General features: G+C 38.5%; 1 protein-coding gene across 3 annotated transcripts in view; it reads left to right on the forward strand.

Moving 5' to 3' along the window:
• The window catches only part of HTR4 (5-hydroxytryptamine receptor 4), a 325,752-nt gene extending 317,172 nt beyond the window's left edge, over positions 1–8,580 (forward strand). For all 3 annotated transcript variants that reach the window (XM_072146216.1, XM_072146215.1, XM_072146217.1), the window contains one exon: positions 1,717–8,580. Coding sequence is in view for 2 of the 3 variants with exons in the window: in XM_072146215.1 (XP_072002316.1) it covers positions 1,717–1,804 (88 nt within the window). In the remaining variant the exon portion in view is untranslated. The remainder of the gene's footprint in view (positions 1–1,716) is intronic.
• The last annotated feature ends 15,669 nt before the right edge of the window (positions 8,581–24,249 follow it).

Genomic DNA, 24,249 nt, shown 5'->3' on the forward strand with positions numbered 1-24,249 from the left:
TTTATGCTGAGCCTGAGGAGTAACGCTACAAACTGAATATTGATATTGGATGGTTTACAGGTGCTAGTTTCAAACTTTTATTTTTAAAATTTTCCTCAACATAACTGTACAAGGTCTTCATGCTTAGGTTTTTTGGGGGGGAGGATGCATTGTATTTTTCAATCTTTTCATCATAAAGAGCAAATAACATTTTTTGATTTAGATTTACAAACTTTCTCTGCAAGGAAAGGACCAGAAAGAGAAAATATGTATTCTTCTTTCTGTCTGTAAAATGAAAATTGTGCCTCCAACAAAATATCAACGGATCATTTTAATGAAGCCTTGTGACATACCATGGGCCATATTCGGCCCTCTAACTATCTCTAACCTGCCAGCATGAAATCATTGAAAAAATTTAAAACAAAATTAATTGTGTAACTAGAACACCAACTACAATGTGATGGATGAATGAAATCAAGGACTTTGACAAAATACAACTACATTGTAGGCAACCGTTTTTTTTTCTACCTTTGCATCTTTTGCTCAGTTTATAGACCTTATACACCTTCAACTCAAATGCTTCAACAAATGACTTGTATTGCTAGGAGTGATCTCTTAGCCCTTACATATGTCAGGTGATGTAGAGGAGGTATTGTATAGGTCGGAGGAGGAGCATGGAGCACACTGGGTTGGAGGAGTGATGGGTTACGTAGCAATGATGTTTGAGGAGCCTTGAGCTCCCCTGCTTGACCACTTGCTTATCCGCAGAGGCATCATTAGTACAGTGCATGATACCTGCTTAATGCTTGGCTTTGGAGTCCTCCTGGTCAGGTCTTGGTCCCCTCATGCTGCATGCGGTGATAGAGTTGCTATCCCTCTAAAGCTATTCCAATTCCACATTTCAGTGCCGCCGCCGGCTTTGCGTTAGCGATGGGTCTTTGCTGTGATATGCCCTCTTCATACACCCTTCATAGCTCTGTGGCGGGTATATCCGTCACAGAGCGTAAAGGGGTTAATTAACTTAATTAACGGTATCATTTACAACATGTTTTTCTTTTCTGAGGATCTTTAGGATTATCTATAGCATTTTTGATAAGGATGTGTACAGAGGAATGAAAAGTTGTTGGGGCTCGGTTCAAGTTGTTGGGGCTGAATTTTGTTCAGTGTTTCAGGTTATCATGCAAGTTTTTTTTACTGCGTTTTCATGTGCATTAAAAAAAACCTGATGAATGTGGTCTGTGTTTCCTATATTAATAGATCAGTGAAAAACGCCCTGCACATGTACAAATGAGTATTTTTTGGTGTATATTTTTGGTGTATTTTTTGAGTATATGTGTATTTTTGTCACATGCCTACTTATGTTGCACAAGGCTATTGGGCATTGTATTTGGTTGTGCTAACCAGTCCTTCAAGTTGTTGCACATGTACATGTATCTCAGTGTGCCATGCACTTCTATGCATCCCATAGACTTGTATTTGGTGTTTTTCACAGGTGTCATTTGCAAAAGTAGAGAATGCTGCAGGTTTCACATGCATTAAAGAAAGTGATTTCTAAAAACTATGCGTCAATGTTGAATGGCACAGTCATTTGGTTGTGCAATATAAGCCCATAGACCTCTACAGGTATCAATATAACTCTCTATGCAGATTGGGTGTTGTAATAAACCCTAGTTGTGTACATGTGGAACATTTTTTAGAAATGTTAGATTTCCAACATAATTTTTTTTTTTCTTCCAGGTACACCGTTTTGTATAATGGACATCACCAGGAGAATGAGAAACTTCCTATCCATATTGACCCAGAGTCACAGGAATCCTGTTTGTAGCCAACTCCTAATATCCAGCATGCTGGATCTGAGATCAGAAGCCAGAAGTGGTGAAGAGCTGTTGGCAACTGCTTTCAGTGGGGTAAAAAGAAACCAGTGCACACATAGCATGTGCCGTTCCAACAATGCCTCTTCCTGCACGTCTCTACTCTGATGCCTCCTCTTACATGGGGGGATGAACATTTACCATAATCAATATATGGATTTCCGTTTCAGTGCTCACCATTTCGCAAGTATAGCTTTAGACTCTAAAGACCATAAAGCATTTTTAATAAAGGTGTACCTGAAACCCAAAAGAAAAACAACCAAAGACTGGATCAGCATGGCAAGTTTTGCTTTCTTCAGCAAAAGTGTGTATATGTAGTGTATGTACACATATCCTAAAACACATACACACATACTACTGCCCCCAGTGCCTAAGTGATGGAAATTATTGGACAGGCAGCAACAGTGTGGAGAGCATTAAGACACTGATGAAATGGGACGGAGGACAGAACCAGTATATTATATGAAGTATCTGCATGTATGGGTTTGTTCAGAGTTACGTTATTCATTTCCGTATAGGTTAGGCACATCCCTCTGATGTATTCCTGTAGCGCTTGGCTGCTCAGCAGCCTGGTAAAATCTGAAGGATCTTCCAGAAGCTTTGCTGATTTGTTGTTCTAATGATGTCTTGAAGGTCAGTTTAACGTGCACAATATAACATTGCTGCTAATAATGATATATGTGGGAGACATGGGCTCTGTATTGGTATCTGTCTGGGCATAAAATAATGTGAGTCTGCCCAACAGATGGATAAACCAGAAGTTACAATTCGCTGATCACTTGGACTTGGATCACTATATTGCACCTATTAAACTTTTTGAGGGAGAGGTCATCAAGTTTTTTTTCAGCACTTTTTAGGAGACCAAACTAGGATTGGGTGAACAAACAAATCACGTGCAGGTCTTTCTATCATATCTTATCTCTTTCGTATTCACTATGTGGCTCACTATAAGACACCTTAGAGGAAACACATTTTCTAGGACAAAGAAATAAAAATGAAACTATTAATGTAATGAAGCAACAGACAATCCAGACCGTTGGTGGGCTTTGAAGTCCTTGAAGAGCGTTATATGGCAAGCAAGAGTGTTTTTCATAGCTGACTGCATGATATTTAGATTTTTTTTTACGGATAGAGTTAAAAAGTTCAGAAAAACTATTTAACATTCCTTCTCAAACTATTGACAAATCAATTGACTGAATTAGGACATTTACAATTAAAAGAAGAATTGAGGATACATACACAAACAGCACAAGAAATGCAAGCTGTCTGATGCAATGTTTAGGTCCTGATATGGTATACTATGGTATAAGTACACATATCCCATGCCTACTATCTCAAAACATCTCACAACCATTTTGTACCTAAGTGACCTGACACAGTGCTTTATTTATTTATTGGTTGGTTACCATCTTAAAATTCTGGAGTTCATCATTATGGGTACATTCTTTCTATGCCACAGATATTGTTATCCCATGGGTTACATGTCTTTGTTAATTCCTTCAGTTTGATCACTCCAGCATTTTGTGGGTGATTTTAGGTAAAACCCTAATTTTAAACATATTTTTCTTCTCTGACTTAGCTGGTCCCTACCGACCATCTGTTGCTCTACATCTTCAAAAAAGTGTCCATTGGATAGTTCTGCTGCAGTATTTTCAGGTCCAGGAGAGAAAACATTAGCTATCATCTCATTATCACTTCCACCAGATAAAATGGAACATGCATTGGACAGATAGATAAAATGAACATTTCAATATGTAGGGCCATTCAGAGCTGTCTTTGTTATTTGTAAGAATATTAGCCTTCAATTCATTCTGTTATATTTATTGACTTGCTGTAAGACTGTATTGCAGAAAATAAATATATATATATATATATATATATATATATATATATATATATATATATAATGAAGAATTACATGAGACATGAGTTACTGTTACAATGTTGGCACTGCTGTTCGGTTGGCCGGCAGAAAAGGAGTCCTTACATCACATTTCAGTGTGGCATAAGGAGTCCCATCCACTGCACCATGCTCAGGCCATGCATCTGACCAGCAGGCAGGTCCAAATGTAATCATGTGCAGGGGGCCTAATTTTAACTAAGAGTGATTAGTAAAATGCTAATGTGAATAGATAACCTCCATAGCTATCTGTACTAAAGAAGCCTGCACGATGCCATACTACTCATAAATAGGTCAGAATAAATCCTATTAATGCAATTCAAAAATGAAGCTTGAGTTACATTTTCTGCACAGGAAAGAGGGTTAACTGATCCTTAAATGGTCACTAACCAACTTTATATAAACATTAAGTTCCAGTAAGTATAAGAAAGTTTGTATTTGTGGATGAGTAGACACTTTCAAGTTCGCCAAACTTGATCCTGAAATTTTGGATCAGGTCCAGGTACACAAAGGTCATCCTCATCACTAAAACCAGCAAATGGTGCTGGGACACAGCGCAGTTGTTACCCTTTACATGTCGCCAGCAAAGCCACCGGTGTTATTCAAATGCTGGTGGTGCCACCATTTTCCATAGGATCGGCGCTCCATTGACATCATTGGGGAGCAACGATGGTAGGAAAACTGTTGCGTGCCACCAGCCATGAATGGTGTCATTGGCATTGCAGTGTTTGCAATATACAGTATGAACCCTCAGGTCTGCTCATCCCTATTTTTAATGTCTCTCCTCAGAGAAAAGTTCTTTCTCCACTTCTCCACCTGACTCTTATCATGCCATTCCTGATTATACCATTATATTATTGCGCTGAAGTTTCTTTGAAAACATTTTTGTGAATAAGAAGAGGAAGAGGAGTGAACAGGAGTTAAGACCACTATTCAAGTCATATAATGGCCTATAATAGCAAAATTGCACAATTACTGTACTACTGATTTATGAAGAGTGTTTTGACAGGTTCGGTACAGTATGCCTTATCAGTATATCACGTCTCCCTCACAGGTCACATGTACTTTGGACATGTTTCTTTTGTTTTGCACTACTGTATTCTGCATAGTCTTATTTGAAGCTAGCACAAGGATAACCTTATTTAGTTCCTATATGGAAATACATTGGGTAGATTTTCCACCGTAGCTTTTAAATGTGAGATGCTTCTAAAATTTTAAATAATTGAATTGTACCAATTATGGACATTTCACAAGTGTTCTTCCTTGGTAGAACCCCCTGAAAAAAAAAGTAGCAAACGAACCTAACCTAAGTGTTTTTCCCCAGTGCTGATTGTTTCTTACAGTTTTGTTTCTGGTTTCTGCTGACATTGGCATTTGATATCTTCACAAGTGGGACATGACTGACTAGCTTCAGCAGTGATGTAACAGCTGTAAATTTGTGAAGAAGTCACCACTTCTTTTATGAGCTCTAAAGAAAAACAGAGGTGGCGGTAAAAGTATTATGGATTTATCTGGCATAGAAGGGCTCACTGCCGTTGCCCGCCCGTACCGTACCGTAGCGGGCAACGGCAGTGCACGGGGAGAGGAGGAGGAGGTGTGCGCAGCTCACCCCCGCCCCTCTCCATAGCAACCTATGGCGCCATATTACGGGAAAAGATAGGACAGGTCCTATGTTTTTCCTGGGTACGGAACGGTACGCTGAACCGCTCCCGTAGGGTGCCGTGCGCCCATTGCTGCCTATGGGGGACGTATATCGGCCGTATATACGCCGGCCGTATATATGTCCCCCATACGTTAGTGCACTGTGTGAGAAAAAATGCAGGCTTCGGAATTAAAACATAACGAAAAATTTTCCTCAAGAACAATTTTACCAATGGATGCAATGCAATGAATTTAAAAATGTTTTTGAAGGTGTTTGCAAACTTCAAGTGAATTAATAGCATTTGGAATACAGATCTTTGATTCCCACCATTAATATGTCTATATTTATATCTCAAGTACCGTACTGTATTCTCTATTTTATTTATATCTAAGTAAATCACAGATCCAGATATACCTGGAGTTGATACTTCATTAGGATTATTATTTCAGAATAAACCTGAAATGCACAAATAAGGTTACATGAAATGCTCTGAACTGTACAAATCATTTTGTATGTAATAATTCAGTTTTGTAAATATAAAATACTTAAGGTAACTATTACACAGCGGTGTTTATCATTGTGAAAACTGTTAAAAAATGAATGATAATAAAAACCAACTTCTCTGATGATTAAATCGTTAACATGCAGATTTTCTCAAATGTTAAATTAAGTATCATGAATCACATTAAAATGCAAAATACTGTAGTTAACATCATGGACAATCCATATTTATTTAAAAAAAAAAAAAAACTCTTAAGATGTGTGTTTCCCAAATATAATGAAGTTTTCACTTCATTTGAATAATTGATGTTAAACACTCTCGGGTCATGCTCTGTCAGAGCCCCCTTAGCTACATGATTCTGTTCAGTGCAGAAATTCAGTCACAGAGAACAGTGGCTGTATGTGTCTATGTTAAGTGTCTATGTCTATGTTAAATTCCAAGACTTGAGCTATTAACTCTGTTTATCTTTATCTTCTAACGGTCTTGTTTTGCAGAAAATCATCTTTTAAAATTATGTAAATGGACCTTTACATGCTCCTTTCTTGGTTATCAGGGCCTCTTTTGGCTCCATCTGTACAAGGTTTCAGTATCTACTCCACTGGTTTCTATAAGGCTTTCGGCACACAGTGATGGCTGCATAATTTACTATAGCAGTAGTTCTGCAGCCATCATAAAATGAAATTGGTTGGTTTTTGATGCATTTTATGCTCCGATTTTGATCTCTTAAGCAATCCACAGCAGAAATCCATAAATCCTTTGTAGATTTTGTCCTCACCAGGAATTTTAGTCCTAAAAGTGTTTTGTTTAAGGCTCCATTTAAAAATTCAAAGCCACATGGATATGACAAACATTGAATCAATTAAAACATTTTTTACTCAAGATTAAGGAGCAAATTTTGAAGTTACAAAAGAGGCAAAATACCTAATTTTGAGGTTTATTCACATTACGGACATTTATATCATATTCACAGAACATAAGATCTGATAGATCCAGGTCCCGTCTCGTAGACCCACACACAACCAACAAGGCAACAAGGGGAAAAGGAGAGGCTGTGCCACTCTCACTATTTGCTTAGATGAGGCAACTAGTTTGGAAGTTATAAATAGTCTCTTAATGATGGCAAAGCTCTCAATGGTTACATTTTATGAATTTTGTGACTCTCCTAAAACAACCTATATTGTCACAATACAGCCTTATAAGGCTCTAGTTATCAGTCACCTGATAAGAAGGTCATGCCTTTGACCACACAGATTTGTGTTGATAGATGTGAGCTGTTCCAGTTGAGGAGTTGCCCAAGTATCCTGGATAGGGCCTAACTTGCTGATCAGTGGGGGTCTCAACGCGGCACTCGTCAATTTCCATCAGTCATGTTTGGTCGACTGCTCCATTAGTCTGATGGAGCGATAAGGGGTCTGATGGACCCCTCATTTTTGGGATCTGTGCGGGTCTCGGCACCAACTTTATTTTGTGGGAAACCCCCATTAAGTAAATTAGAAAGTTTACTAATTTTGATTAATTTATTTGTGAATTTAATGACGTTTTCATAGTTACTTTTTAAAGAGAACCTGTCAGGGCGATTTGGGACATTAAACCACCTGCAGTGGTTTAGCGTCCCAAATTGCCCCCAACATGGTTTCTTAAAAAGCGAACTTATTGTTGGTTTAGGGTCCCAAATCAAACTGACAGGTCTTCTGCAAGCCCAAATTTAATAATGCTGCAAGGACCTGTATGATTCACAGATTTAATCTCCACCATGTGACACTTAAACAACCTATCACTTTGTGATCCATAGCATGACTTGTGATGCTTCTTTTCACCATATGTGTGCATGTACAATATAGTATTATTATAATTAAAATATTGAGGGTCATTTACAGTAAGCTACATGGTTTTTAAAAATTACCCCATTTTCAGTGGAACATGTGTTGACACTAAACAAATTGCTAATGATATGCTTTGCACCACATTTTCTAAGGATGTTAGACACTTTTTAGTCACTTATAGGGCAGAGGGGTTTGACATTGAAAAGGTTGCAACACTGTAAGCCACACTATCTTTCGGTAGTTATAACTAAGCCTACAGAAAAAGGTGTAATATTAGACTGGACTGTTTCAAACTATATAATATTTGCAGCCCAGCATGAGCCACAGATGCAGTCTAAGACTGTCTAGTCTAATCTTGCACTTTTCTAGTCTAATCTCCCATTAGGTGCATATGATATAATTGTGACCATATTATATACTTGTTACCTGTACTTTCGTACAGTGCATTGACTCATGTAGTAACTATATAACATATACTGCTTTATTTGTACATTAGGCATTCCCTATATAAACGCCCATGTGTGCCTTTCTTAGTGGTGTTCTTGATGTTCTACATTTTATTACTTGGCTGTTACCTATAGGAACAAACAGAAAATGAAAATTTTTGATTTATTTATTATTTGTGACATTTATGTTTCCTTATTATAAAATGTACTTTTTATTATTGTATTATGGAGTCTGCAAATGAAAAGATCTATTTTTCATGACCATTCTGAACTTTTCATAAACTGTCTCATGAATTAAGTATATTGTGTTTTCAGACACAGATGTAAAGTATATGATAAAACCATTACATTTTAATATGTGCATTTTGTTCATATCTGCTACATCGAGATGTCTCTATATATAAATAAAACATTGCTTATTTTTGTGAAGTTAGAAAAATGTGTTCATATAATTTCAATATTTTACTTTTTAAAATAAAAGGTTTAAAAGTATGGAAAAAATCATTTTTATTAAAATAAAACCTTCAAAATGAAGGAAGACTGGAAAAAATTGTCGTTGATAAATGTATCAAGATAGGGATAGGAATTGATACATCATTTTGCTGTTAGGCTACATTGCCTTGTATGGGGGACATATAAATGTATATACGTCGGCCGTATATATGCCCCCCATATGTGTGTGTGTGAATGTAGCCTTATACAAATCAATATTGTGTACAGTTTTGGGCACCAGTGTATAAAAAGGACATGGTAGAACTGGAAGGTGTACAGAGGAGAGCAATCGAAATATTTAGAGGATTGGGGAAACTAGAATACAATGATAGATTCCAAAACTTGGGGTTAGACAGCTTATAAAAAAATGACAGCTAAGGGGAGACCTCATTACAATGTACAAAACCCTGAATAGGCAGTACAAGGATCTCTCCAAAGATCTATTTATACCTAGCCCTGTGACCAGGACAAGGGGGTGTCCTCTACACCCCCCCCCACAGTCAGGCCCCCTTCATATTTTCTCTCTTCCACAGTGAGCCCCCATTCACATTTGCTCCTCCCCATAGTCAGCCAACCTCCATATTTGCCCTCCTCTCCTCAGTCAACCCCCCCAACTTATGTTTTCCCCTGTCTTAATAGTGTGCAGTAGTATTAGAATTGTGATCCAGTAAAGTGGCGCACTCGAAGTAGGATTATAAAATGGAGTTTAATGAGTCTAAAAGCACAACGCGTTTCGGGATTGGAATAACCCCTTTATCAAGTGACAAAGACTAAGAGAGGTGATGATACATAGAAACAGGTGGGGAAGGGGGGGTGGTAAAGCGTATAAAAGAGCAAATTCAATTAGTAATTTCTAATGGTACGGTTCCTAGGTATGTAAGAGAGGTACGATGTATAAGATGAACAGAATGGGTATATGTACACCAAATATAAATCGAGTATCCAGATAAAGTGTAGAGTTACCAGATCATACTCATAAATATCAGAAAGTATACACACATAGGTATAAATATACATACACATATATATAAAAAAGCATACACGTCGGGAATAAAAACAAATGTGCATGAATATATGGAATGGAGTACATAAATAAATAAATAGAATTGAGTATATAAAAACAAATGTGCATGAATAAATAAAGTTGAGTACATAAAGGTATTGGATATCCATATCATAGTGTGCAGACCTAGAATTGTCTTCTACAGGCTACTGTCTGTACAATTTTTTTTCCTCCAGGTCAAGTGATCATGACATAATCACAGATATTTAACCTTGAAGGATATAGCAAATGTATTTCTGTATAGAAAAACATTTGCTGTATCCCCCTCGGCATCAGGACCTGAACCATGTCAGAGCACATGTTTCATTGTGTTTTAACTGTGAACAGTGGCAAAAACACAATAAAACTGGGCCAGAAGGCTTCAATACCAAGTATCCAAGATGACATCACCATCAACAAGTAGGCGGCCTAGAGGGTGTGATAGCATGACCGTTAATGCTTTTTCGGGCAGGACCAAATATAAAGTTAACATGGAAGGCCTGGGGCGATGCATTGCCACCTTCTGTTCGCAAATTGGGGGTACCACCGTAGGGGGAATGCATCCAGAACTATTTATTCACTGCGGTAAGTACTGGGTTTAGTATAGGTTAAAAGGCTGAGATTAGTGTTAACTCCAACCCCAACCACAACTGAAGAAATAGAGGGTCAACTATATATACAGATGGAGCAGGCTGTGCAGGAGGGGACGGTAGTGATAATGGGAGACTCTAACTTTCCAAATATAAATTGGGTTAGGGTTCTTCCTAAGTGAAGGGGAGACATTTTAGCAACTTTTTGCAGGATAATTTTATGCTACAGCTTGTAGAAGATCCCACAAGTTGATGCTTTGTTGGACCTTGTGATTTCTCAGTGTTTGGGAAACCCCCTGGGAAGTTCAATATTTACAGAACATTTAACAAAATCTGTAAGAAGGAAATAAAATCAGCCAAAATACAAAATGAAAGACAAGTGGATAAAGATAGCAAAACAAATACCAAGAAATTCTTTAAGCACATAAATGCAAAAAAAATAGGCGAGATCAGGTGGGACCCATATATACTGAAAATAAAGCTTTAGTGACTGGAGACCAAAAGAATACTGCCTGGATGGAGGAGCTGATGTGCATATTGTATTCTTGGACTTTGTAAAGGTATTTGACACTGTCCCTCATAGACGCCTGATGGGTAAATAATGTATGTATTAATGATATAGAGGTAGGAATTAATAGCACTGTGTGTAGTGTAATACAGTCTATGGATGATGTTCATAGGCTGCAGGGTGACTTGGACAAACTGAGTGTTTGGTCACCCACTTTGCACACAAGGTTCAATGTGGATAAATGTAAGGTTATGCACCTGGGGGCTAAATATCCACATGCAACATATTTCCTTGGGGGAGTACCTTGTTGAGAAGGACCTGGGGGTACTGGTAGATCACAAATTAAATAACAGCATGCAATGTCATTCAGCTGCCTCTAAAGCCTGCAAGATCTTGTCATGTATCAAAAGTGGTATGGACTCTCAGGATAGGGATCTAATACTACCACTGTACAAGGCATTCATTCTGTAGGTTCATTGTTTACTTCCAGTGGATAGAATCTGTCCATGGTCATGTGATGTCACACAGGTACACAAGCATTTAGTATCACAGAGAATAATCAGAGCTGTGTAATACTAACGTCTCGTGTATCTGCGTGTCTATCACATCACATGGACAGTGCTCTATCACTGGAAGTGAACATAGAAGCTCTCTATAGCAGGACAGCAAGCAGAGATCTAGAAAATAGGATCTGATACAGAAAGTATATTGGAAAAGTTTATAACTTATTTGCTCAAAGAGCACAACCCCTTTAAGCATTTTAAGAAATAGTTGCTATGGGAAACAAGTCTTGCTATGAGCTGCAGCGTATTTTCTTCCCTTTGCTGCCGTATGCGATTATAATGAGGAAACCTTATGCATTTTTATACTTTTAAGTTTCAGATGTCTGATATATTTTATAACATAAGCAGCTGAACCTCATATTGTTATAACATTTCCAAGGTAAGATTAATAGGACCGCAGGCTGACAGAAAAACTACAGTCATAAGTCTTTTCCAAATGTTCTTTTCATCACATTCCCAGTTGGTTCAAAGACAGAATGTTTTAGGCTCTGACATTTACATGATAATATAAGAGTTATTGAATATACACATTCATATCTTCTCTCCAAGTTACTGTCAAATTTCCTCCTTTAGCCATAAAGCTACTTGGAGCTCATCTGCTAAAGCTGCTTTTTCTACTGCTGCAGAGTTGCTGTTTTCCAAAGGTTTCCTAATACTGTACACGTAGAATTAATAAAACATTGCAAACTAAAAACCAGAGGTTCATACACAGCCTTCTACTTGTCTGCTCGGTGAGATTTCTCAATACATTTGTCATGAGTCCTTGGTTTCATTAAAACTACTACATGAAGGTACCTGAGATATTTCCCAACTTAAAAAAATGACATATTAAAGGGATTGTCCACTTTCAGCAAATATTTGATATGGTTTGTGTAAGGAAAAGTTATACAATTTTCCCATATACTTTCTGTATCTATTCCTCACCATTTTCTAGATCTCTGCTTGCTGTCCTGCTATAGGGAACTTCTATGGTTACTTTCAGTGGATAGAATTATGTCCATGGTAATGTAATGGACACGCAGCTGCAAGAGCTGTTAGATCACAAAGTCTATTCAGAGTCGTTTGATACTAACGACTCATGCACCGATGTGTCCATCACATGCCCATGGATAGATTTCTATCCACTGGAAACATGGAAACTGGTAAACATAGAAGCTTCCTATAGAGCAGTGATGGAGAACCTTTTGGAAACCAAGTGCCCAGCATTTTAGGCAGTAACTTATTGTTATCTGTTCACCCACATCTTTCAATCATATCGGCCCCCTGAGGCAACCAATACAGTTGAAAGAAGGAGGGCAAATTCAGACTCTTGTTGTAGCTTCTCTCCAGGGTCTCTCTGTAGAGAAGAATGGCGGGTCCAGCAGGAGGACCTCCAGAGATAATGCAGTTCTGTCCACACCTTCTCACTTTTCCCGCAGTTCCAAACAGTTAATGAAGTGTTGCCTTAAAATAGCGCTGAAAGCAGCATCTCTTTAGTTGCCTGGGACTGCAGCAAGATTAGGTGGATTTGGTCCTATTTGGAGAACTCTGTCCTGGGGTGATGGTCTGATTGACCACAGAAATGGCTCTGAGTGCCACAGGTTTGCCACCACAGCTAAAAAGGGACAGTAAGCAGGCATAATAAAAACGGTGAGGAATTGATACAAAAAATATGAGAAAATTGTAAAACTATTCTTTACAGAAACAATATCAATCATCTTCTTAACCCCCATAGTGCAATAAGAAGTACCTGTACGTTTTATTGCGCATTGGGGAGTATGAAGAGGGCTGACAGGCTGAGCCCTCTTCATACTCACAGGCAGGGGTGGACTGGCCATAAGGCCGATTGGTTTCGGGCCAGTCCTCTACTGGTGGGGCCGGTGCAAAATTAAAAACACATGAAACTCACCTTTCCGACGCCCCGACGCTGCGCCCCTACCTGATGCAGTCCGGCCGCGGTGACAGCTCTGTACGGGCCGGCGTCGCACAGACCATGACGTCGGCAAGCATAAAATGCTAAAATAGAAGCATTGAAAACATCATCAAAAGTCACAAAAAATGACACCACCCACAGCTCTTTACACCAAAGTATGAAAACGTTATCAGCGCAAGAAGACAACAAAATGAAGATTTGGGGTTTTTTTGTACAGGAGGTTTTAATTTTTGTAAATGTATGAAAACATTATAAAACCTATACAAATTTGGTATCAACGTGATCCTATTGACCAAATGAATAAAGTAAACATGTTATTTGGGGTGCACATTGAAAGACCACAAGAAATCGCACAAATGTGTTTTTTCATCATTTTCACTGCATTCCGAATTTTTTTCCTGCTTCCCAGTATTCTGCAAAGAATATTAAATATGATCACTATAAAGTGCAATTTGTTATGCAGAAAACAAGCTGTCACACAGCTCTCTATATGGAAAAATAAAAAAGTCATAGATTTTTGAAGGTGGGGAGTGAAAAATAAAGACGCAAAAATAAAAAAGGGCCTGGTCCTTAAGGGTTTAAAGGGATTCTGTCAGTAACGCTGATCATACAAAGACTGTGTTGGGTAGCATTCTTGGAGATTTGTATTTCCATGATTGTAGGTGGACGTGCTGCACTCTTGAGACCTCTTCACTGAACACAGTACAGCTGCAGGCTTCTGGTTAGATTTTATAGAAGAGAGGAGGCGTTAGTGAATAGCTTGCATGCAGAGATCAAAGAATCTGGAAGTTCAAGGAGACACCTCCAGGGCTCCAAGTCCAGCTACAATGCTGAAATATAATTGCATTTGCCATAATCCTTTGAAATTCGTATGGGCGACTCTTGGTGCCACACATCCCAAAAAAATCATACAACAAAGAACCAGAAGAATAGATAGGATGTGCCCAAAAAATGGCTATGAACCAATTAATGAAAAAGTTTAGAAATTTTATTAAATACACTGAGCACTAACATTTCAAAATATTTAAAATCAGCACATGAAACATTGTGCTAGAAGCAGTGCATGAAAATAACCTGCACTGTGTAATCAACCTCCTTCAGATCATGGTAGACCTACACTTGGCGTCTATTCATATAGCAAATAGTATAGACAATGACTGACTGTGCACGAGCAAGCCAAGGAAAATGTGATACAACATATGTCCTGAAATCAATAAATGATACCCAACTCCAAGGATGTATAACACAGCAATATGGATAATAGGAAAAGTTGATATCACCAAGTGTATGAATAGAGGAGATCCAGGGCGCTGAAGGAGGTTGATTACACAGTGCATGTTATTTTCATGCACTGCTTCTAGCACAATGTTTCATGTGCTGATTTTTAACCCCTTCCTGACATTTGACGTAATAATACTGCATGGCAGGAGGTACGTCATGCTTCTGGTACCGGCCCTTACACGTGACCGCGGCGTGCAAGGGTCCCACTGTCATTCCTGGGATCTGCCAGTGCCCCCGGGATACGTGGCTTCTTCCAGGAGCGCAGCATGCTCAGTGTGTCACATAATACAGTGTAATACATCTGTATTACACTGTATTAGCTGAAGACGAGCTGTTTTTTTTAATAAATAAATGCAACACATACCACCAAAATTTTTAAACTAACATGAAGTACAAAGTGTCACGAGAAAACTATTTCAAAATCACTTGGATATGTTAAAGCGTTCCAAAGTTATAACCACTTATAGTCACATAGGGCAGATTTGGAAAAAATGGACCGTGTCAGGAAGGTGAAAAGTGGCTCCAGCCTTAAGGGGTTAAATGTTTTTAAATGTTAGTGCTCAGTGTATTTAATAAAATTTCTATACTTTTTCATTAATTGGTTAATAGCCATTTTTTGTGCACATCCTATCTATTCTTCTGGTTCTTTGCCATAATCCTGCTGCTACTAACAACACACACAAAACTATGAGCTGCTTCCTAACACTGTCTTCAGATTTGCACAGTCAAAACTCCTGCTGGACCCCCTGTAAGCATTATCACAGTTGGTTTTCATTCCATAAAGTCAGGAACTCATGATATGTTAAACTGCAACTTTAGGGTATATTCACACTGTGGATTTCCATGACATAAAGCCTAAGAGCAGATTTTGACATGGTATTTGACTTTCTTTTTCTGGTGGGGAATCTGTGTCCTGCTATGGGATCTAGTTCATACAACCAGGGGGTGTAGCAATCACGGTCACAGAGGTGTGACCAAGACCGGTCCTAGAGCTGGAGGCGGCCCACATCTGCAAGCCGACAGATCACGGGTCCACAGGGATAAATAATTATGTACTGAATCACACATCTTGGAAAAAAAAAACTGCATCGCAGTTAAAACAATGCATATTTGAATTAAGTCACTCTGTGCAGCTGTGATGTGCTATCTGAATATTAATTAATATTAATAAGGGGGAGCTACAGAACAGTTTATAAAATAATAAAGGGCTGTTGCACTCTATGTTAATTAATAATGGGGGGCTGCTGAGTTTTTAAATAATTAAGTGGGTCTATTGAGAAGTTTATCAATTAATAAGGAACTGCTGAACGTTATAGTAAATTTTTTATTAATGTAATTATAGAGCTCAGTAGCCCCGCCCTTTATTAATGAATATAAAAATCAGCAGCACCAACTATTAATTAATATAATTATTAAATTAAAACATCAGAATGATGCTATCCTGGACACTAGACTCATTCAGGCTATACATTAACAAAGACTTCCGTAGTCTTCACCACAACTCCATAAAAGAGATCTCATGCAAGTCAATATATCGTATAAAAAAATTCTTCACATTTATATCATATTCCAGTTAAAAGGGCTATACATCACGACCTTCTTTTCATGCGCAGTCCATAACTTATGGTGAACGAGTTGTGAGTTAGCGTCTAGCAGTCCACTGGATTATGAAATAAATGTGAAGAAATTTTATATGGTATATTGGCTTACATGAGATCTCTTTTATGTAGCCCCCCCCCCCCTTATTACACAAATACAGGGAATACTGAACCCTAAGTGGAAAAAGGGAGTCTGATGAACACTAAATTAATAAGGGGAACTGATGAATTCTATATTACTAAAGTTAGGTGCTACTTTAAGCTATATTTATAATACAGGACTGCTCCAACCTATATTAAATCATGAAAAAGGCACTGCCCTACTACTTTAAGTAATGATAGATGGCAGACCTGGTATGCAGCACATTTATTGCTACTATAGGTGGTCCCCTGCTTAAGAACACTCGACTTACATACGACCCCTAGTTACAAACGGACCACTGGATGTTGGTAATTTATTGTACTTTAGTCCTAGGCTACAATAATCAACTGTAACAGTTATCACAGGTGTCTGTAATGAAGCTTCAGTGTTAATCCTGATTCTTATGACAACCCAACATTTTTAAAATCCAATTGTCACAGAGACCAAAAAAGTTCTGGCTGGGATTACAGTGATAAAATATACAGTTCCGACTTACATACAAATTCAACTTAAGAACAAACCTACAAACCCTATCTTGTATGTAACCCGGGGACTGCCTGTATAAAGATGGGATGTAGTTGTTTCTGGTAAATAGTTATTTGATCCCTATTGATGCCATAAATGCCATATATTCCCCAATGGTATAATTGTATTTATGTGGCACATTCCTTGCTGGGTATGGATAGATATATTTCTGTGTTTTTTTACATGTGTTTATACGTGTATGTGTGTAGAGTATGTATAGTGCTGCATAGAGTATATAATATATGTGTGTATGATATATATATATATATATATGTCTAAGGTATAATGTGTTGTATTCTACATGATAAAAACTTCCATATTTTAACTAGCCTTCTTTTTCTATAGCAACATAATCAGGCACACAATGCTGTCTCTTTTTAAGAAAGTCTCTTGTTAGTTAGGTTGTGAATCCGCAAGTTCAGAGCCTAATAAATTGTTTATTTTGAAACATGCGGTCTCCCCTGCCATCTCAATGCTTTAGTATTTGTGGCTGTGTGATTTCTGTGACTGTAGCAAGATGTAAGTTGCAGTAAACTAATTGATGACAGCCTGTAGTAGGTGCTGTAAGTTCCCCAAGCAAACGTTCCCTAGTACTTGGGCACTGTGAGTATTTCAGAACTAAAATTAAGAACAGCTCCCAAGATTCTTTTATAGCATTTCACCCAGTAATGTAAATTCTCCCAGCCCCCTCATCTTACTACCAGTATTGTAAGCCTATTCCATTACGCCTCATTCAGTCCTGGGTGGCACTACACATTAGGAATATTTAACATCTCTCTTTCATCTTGTATCTTTTTTTGGAACATGTGGTCTCCACTCTCCCTTTCAGTCACACAAGTTCTATACCCCACACCTTACTCAAATTGTCCTGATAAATGATCTGCCATTGACCACTCACTCCAACTCCCCCATGCTCCACTTTGTTTGCCTTAAGGATACTTAGGTATTGTGCAAGTTTTCTACTGTCTATATTTTTGACCTGCAATGTTCATATACTTCTGTAAAGCACCTGCTGACCCTATTGTATCAAACAGCTTGTTTTGTAATATAAGAGACCGTGTTATAAATCTTCGTTATCAATAAAGCTTTGATTGATGAAAAATAAAATAGATGACCATTTCCCCATTTTATTTAATGTATTTACATAGGAAACCTAATAAAAGACCCTCAAAATGGAAATATGCAATTATCTTCCTACGCCAGAGTGCAAAAACGGGGACAAAAACAGGACAATGCAGAGAATTGTCACAAAATAGGGGTCAGAATTAAAAGCACAAAGTTGTACACAATCACTAGGCAAATGGATAGTCAGATAATCAGGCAAAGGGTAAAAAAACAGAAGACAGAATAAACACTAGCTGGCACAACAAAAGACTATAGCAGGCAAAGAGCACTAGTCCATAAAAACCTTTTATGAGATGCCAGGGCCCTGGACCAGAAGATGATTGAATCAGTTCACTAACTTCAGACAGGACAGCAATTAGAGTGGGAGAGATTGTGTGAATCACAGCAGAAAAACTGTTAGCAAACAAGAGAAAAGTTCACAGGAGACAAATAGACAATCCCACCAGTAATGGTAGTTATGTTCTTCCAAGCCACAAGTCCCTCCAGCACTGCCTATTATAGAATTGAAAAACCTATGACAGTCACTGGGGATTCAAATACCAGCCTAGATGAAGTTTCCTTAAAGGACATATACCACCAGGTTTACTGATGGTAGATGTCCAAACGTATCCATGCCATATATTCTAGGGGATGGAAACTTCTTTATTATCTACAGGGACCTTCGTATTAGGGTAGAGAACATCTTTATAAAAATATGTTAATGAGCCTTAGGTGCTCCGACCAGATCACTGGAGCACCTATCGGCTCCACCATCGGATCATGTATGCACGCCCCCCCTCTGAACTTCACTGCCTGGTACCGCCAAACATTCATGATGTCACACTGTCAGACCAGGAAGAACCAGGAAGTGAAGTATAGAGGAATTGGCTTGCATACATAATCCGATGGTGGAGCCCATAGGTTCTCCAGTGATGTTGCCGGAGCATCTGCGGCTCATTAACATATTTTTATAAAGATGTTTTCTACCCTAATCCAGAGGTCCCTGAAGATAATAATGAAGTTTCAATACTCTTTAAGTGGATAACTATAACATTTTTGAATTTATCGACTAGATGGTTCGAAAACCTGTATTTTTACTACAGTAAATGGAATTTCAGCTTACCAAATCCATAGACTCTATTACCTTATTCATTTATTGAATTGTATATATGAAATTTCCCAAAACTTTTCTCGTCAGTCAAGTCATGTGATCTCATTGTGAAACGTTTAGAATTACATTGCTTTGGGTAACTCACTAGAGGTTTATCTCTTACTTCCTTCTGATGAAATTACATAGGCTTTACCACACATATCTCTATAGAGGGAAGCACAAACTCCTGAAATAGCTATTAATTAAGTTACACTGTTTTAAATATAATTTTTCTTCATTTTTCAAGAGGGCCTGTCACGCAGAATAAACCCTCTAGGAGCTGCTTACTAAAGTAAGCAGCTCCCTGGCACTACCCCAGCAATAGCAGTCTTAAACTGTTAGCTTTATTGGAACATACCTAAATACATAAAGCTAGCAAACACTTCAATGCCATAGCCCTCAGAACTGCAGACCAAGCTTACAGCGGTCTGGCATATTCATGAGGGGGCGGTCCGAGGCACTGCCCTCTCCTGTGCTTCTCCTCCAGGCTGCCTCTTCCACACCATAGGCCGGCGGTGACTGCCAAGCTTCAAGCAGCCGTCACCACCTCCTCGGACCACCCCCCTCATGAATACTCCAGACCGCTGTTCCAAGGGCTATGGCAGCAATTTTATGGTATGGTAATTGCCCATTTGACGGTATTACAAATATTTTATAGCAGTGGTGTTAACCCATCGCCTGCTGGACATAGTCCCACTTTACCTGTGATAACATTATGCAGAAATAATAAAAGAACAATTTATTTGGTAACCAGTGTAGAAAACAACCGATTATCAGGCTTTTGTTATATGAACATTCAGAAAAAGGAGAATACAATAGATGATGTTGAGGTGAGGTCTGGGGAAGTATAGGAAGGGCTTGTGATATTCAATATAATAGTAGATCAAGTAGGGTGAGTAAGGAAGAGCTTGAAATCACCTACCTTGCAGATATTATCATGTTTCTGAGAACCACTCTGTGGTTGGAGTGGGGGATAATGCATCTTAAAAAACACTGTGCCAAACCTGGGTCAGGGTTGATGATCTTTGCTGCAATTTTGGACTTGAATTCAAAACCTGCAATCCAGAAGAGGTTACACCCCCACCAAAGATGAAAATAGGAACCTGTTTCTCCACATCCTCTGTAGCACATGACGGAGTAGAAGGGAATTATTTTTGCCAGTTTAACAGGAGAGAAGTACCATTGGAGAGCTATTTATATGCCATCTTCCAGTGAGCTGCCACTTTGAGATCCATTTAGTCCATGTCAGTGCTAGAAAACAATCTATAAGTTACACACAGTTATAATGATGGAGATGGTGCAGACCCCTGGCTGTTCATTTATGATCTCTCAGATTGTATCGGAGAAAATAGCAGGAACACACCATTGTCCTCCAAAGTGCAATGATGGTACAGTCTACAGCTATCCTTATGAAGCCTTCCTGATGAATCATGGGTAAAAGAACAAAATGGAAAAATAGAATTCATGATCATAAGCGTCATAAGTCTTATTTGGACTCAATAGAAAGGGGGGGGGGTTGCCCTAAATTTTTAACACCAATGATTCCTTACATAACATTTTTCAAAATAAAAACTGATGGCATCATCTCATACATCTTTGTAGGGACCTGATACCAACAAAACATGCAAATAACTTCTTGTAGATAATTCTTGTGTAAACTGTCCTTATCAAGAGGCAGATTATAAATGAATTACTAGACACTTCAAAGCCATTTGTGCCATTATCTTAGAGGTATACAAGGTCCATTACCTTTCACTCTCTTTATATTATCGCTATCTAATATTATCCTGAAACAACACTGATCTCCTGAGGCTGTGGACTCTGCCAATGGAGGTGTTTATTGACTGGACAGATATATTTGCTCATTCTAAAAGCTTGAAGAAGAAATGGCTTCATAGTTCATTCGGTTCTTGTTTCAATATAAATATTAACATATCGCAGGACAGAAGAATTCTCCAAAACTGAACTACAGCCTTGGCTCTCATTTTGAATAAAATGAGAAACTTTGCTTTCAATTCATCCGAGCCATTTTGGTTACAGAAGATGTATTAAATAATTTGATGTAAATCACATTCAGGAAATACTGCAGAAATGAAATGATATGCCTATCTGTACATGATGTTGGACTTCAGGTCCAACTATCATCGCATGTGAGTGCAGCTCATCCCCCATTGACCACAGAAGGACGCTATTCTCAGGAATGGGAAGTGTTATATCTCAGCGCATGCACAGGGCTGTGCATTCCAAAACCATGTGTGTGAGCCTACAGGTGTAAATAGGGACGTGTGCCAGCTGCTGAAACACCTATGTAATGTTTTTTTGCAAGAACACTAATTCTGCAACAGAAAATCCACAATGTATGAGCTAAATGCCAATAAACCCTTCCAAGGGAGCCTGATTACAGGGTAAGTTTCCATCTACATTGGATGCTCTGTTTGGTTACAAATAACGTATCAAAAAGTTGGAATGGTAGGACTTTTTCATTGTTTTCTTATTGTTGTAGAGAAAAGATGTTAACGAAGCTTTACATTTAATATTACATGTACTCAGGGTTCATTGACCCACTGAAGGATTTTGTTGTATTTTAATATATCTTAATGCTGGTAACTTTTTTCATTTTCACTTTCAAATTTACATTTTTCTGTGATCGATCAACATTGGAGGGAAACAGTTTGAACATAACAATAAATAGCAATTTTTTTTAATAGTTGTGTTATGTTTTGGTAAAAGCTCCAAAGATTTCACTGATGGAATGCATCAATGTGGTTTCTGACAAGAGTCTTAATACATTTGTGTAGTATATTAACCCCTTCCCGACGTGCGCCGACGCGGCCCCTTCCCGACGCGGCCGAGCCCTCTCCATAGCCGGTAAGTCTTTGCTGCATATTGCACCTCGATCGCCGCCGGCAATGCTGCCGGCGGCTTCAAAGAGATGGCGCCGCATGGGCGCCGCCATCTTGTTGTGGATCGCTGCTCTCCGATGATGTCACGGGGAGCGGCGATCCGTCGCCATGGTAACCTCGGGTGTTCCGAATACCCAAGGCTACTTCGTTTTAACCCATGCATTACAATGTGCTAATTGCACATTGTAATGCATGGGGAGTAAAATCCACATATACTGCCATACTGTAGTATGGCAGTATATGATAGGATCGATCAGACTACCTAGGGTTAGAGTACCCTAGGGAGTCTGAAAAATAGTAAAAGTAAAAATAAAAAAAAGTTTTAAAAAAAAAATTATAATAAAAAAACCTAAAAATTCAAATCACCCCCCTTTCCCTAGAACTGATATAAAAATAAATAAACAGTAAAAATCATAAACACATTAGGTATCGCCGCGTCCGAAAATGCCCGATCTATCAAAATATGATAATGTTTTTTCACTACGCTTAACCCCGTAACGGAAAATAGCGTCCAAAGTCGAAAATGGCATTTTTTTGCCATTTTGAAAAATATAAAAAAATTAATAAAAAGTGATCAAAAGGTCACACAGTCCCAAAAATTATAGTAATGAAAACGCCATCAAAATTCGCAAAAAATGACACTATCCACAGCTCCGTACACCAAAGTATGAAAAAGTTATTGGCCCCAGAAGATGGCAAAATAAAAAAAAAATTTTTAATTTTTTTAAATGTATGGAAACATTATAAAACCTATACAAATTTGGTATCCACATGATCATACCGACCCAAAGAATAAAGTAGACCTGTCATTTGGGACGCAGAGTGAAAGCTGTAAAATCCAAGCCCACAAGAAAATGTCACAAATGTGGTTTTTCACCATTTTCACTGCATTTGGAATTTTTTTCGTCACTATGAAGTGCAATTTGTTACGCTGAAAATAAGCCATAACACAGCTCTTTATGTGGAAAAATAAAAAAGTTATAGATTTTTGAAGTTGGTGAGTGAAAAATGGAAGTGAAAAAACTAAAAAAGGCCAAGACATAAGCTCTTAGGGCTTCACTTTTTAAGTCTTATCATGAGCCCCGAATGAACCAGAAGAACTTTATGCAACGTCATTAATAAATCTATGTGTTAATGTTTACAATATGTAGACAAAAGTCATTTATGCCATGGCCAAGTTAGAGGTAGTGAAAGAAATGAGAATGTATCTAAAAAGGAAGTTGGTAGAATTGTAAACTAAATGTTATAAAAACTTTGAGAGAAATGTGATTGTTTTGCACAGAAAAGATATAAGCATTTAGAAATGCATTTGCACCTTGAGTAATGCAATATTGTGCTCTGTTTCAAGCAATAATGTACAATATATCTCTTATTGCTTCTTATAATCTGAATCCCAGTATCTAATGGAAGAGCATTAGAAGCATTTTTTAATAGAAGAAATGCAAAAAAGTCCAGTTTGTTTAGCCTACACAGTCCACCACACACTAGGAATAGTGACACTACTTAGAGGACATCTACCACCAGGATTTTGGCATTCTGGTGTGCAACCTCCTGCTGTTCTTTTAGCTTCTTGTATCCTGGTTTTTATTAAAAAAAAATTAGCAAATTAGTCTGAGGCTCTATTAACATCTATAGAGCCTGGAGCCCATCAGGCTCATTTGCATATTTGTAAGCCTTTTTTTCTGACAAACAAGGGTATAGGAAGCTTAAAGAAGAACAGATTCTGCCAGAGGGGTCACACACCAATAAGTAATTGTGCTTGGTTTAGAATCCATCATCATGGGGTGTAAAGGTAAGGTTCCTGATAGGGCATACCAGGGGCAGTGTGGTGATCTTATTCCTGATCTGGATGACTTGATGTAACCAATGGTTCCCTTCCCTAATGCTGTATGAGGCCCCGCCTGGATGGGTAAATCCTAACCAATTCTCCTCCTGTTATGGACAATTTTCTACTAGTAAGGTACTGTTAGGACTTTAACCCCTTAGCGCTCTGCGCCGTAGCTGTACTGCGCTGAGTCCCGCGAATAGCGCTCAGCGCAGTACAGCTACTGCGCAGAGACGATGCCGGTTCAGCGCTGTATAGCAGCCGAACCGGCATCGTTAGCCGCGGGATTTCAACGGTAATCTACCGTTGACATCCCCGGCTAACACCCGCGGTCGGAGTGGGCTCCGATCGCGGGTGTTTAACCCGTTAAATGCCACGGTCAACGCGACCGCGGCATTTAACATGCCTTCTGGGGGTCTTTACATCACAATCGGCCCCCCCGCACCGTTTT

The sequence above is a fragment of the Engystomops pustulosus genome, chromosome 4 (genome assembly GCF_040894005.1).
Source record: "Engystomops pustulosus chromosome 4, aEngPut4.maternal, whole genome shotgun sequence".
NCBI classification, from domain to species: Eukaryota; Metazoa; Chordata; class Amphibia; order Anura; family Leptodactylidae; genus Engystomops; species Engystomops pustulosus.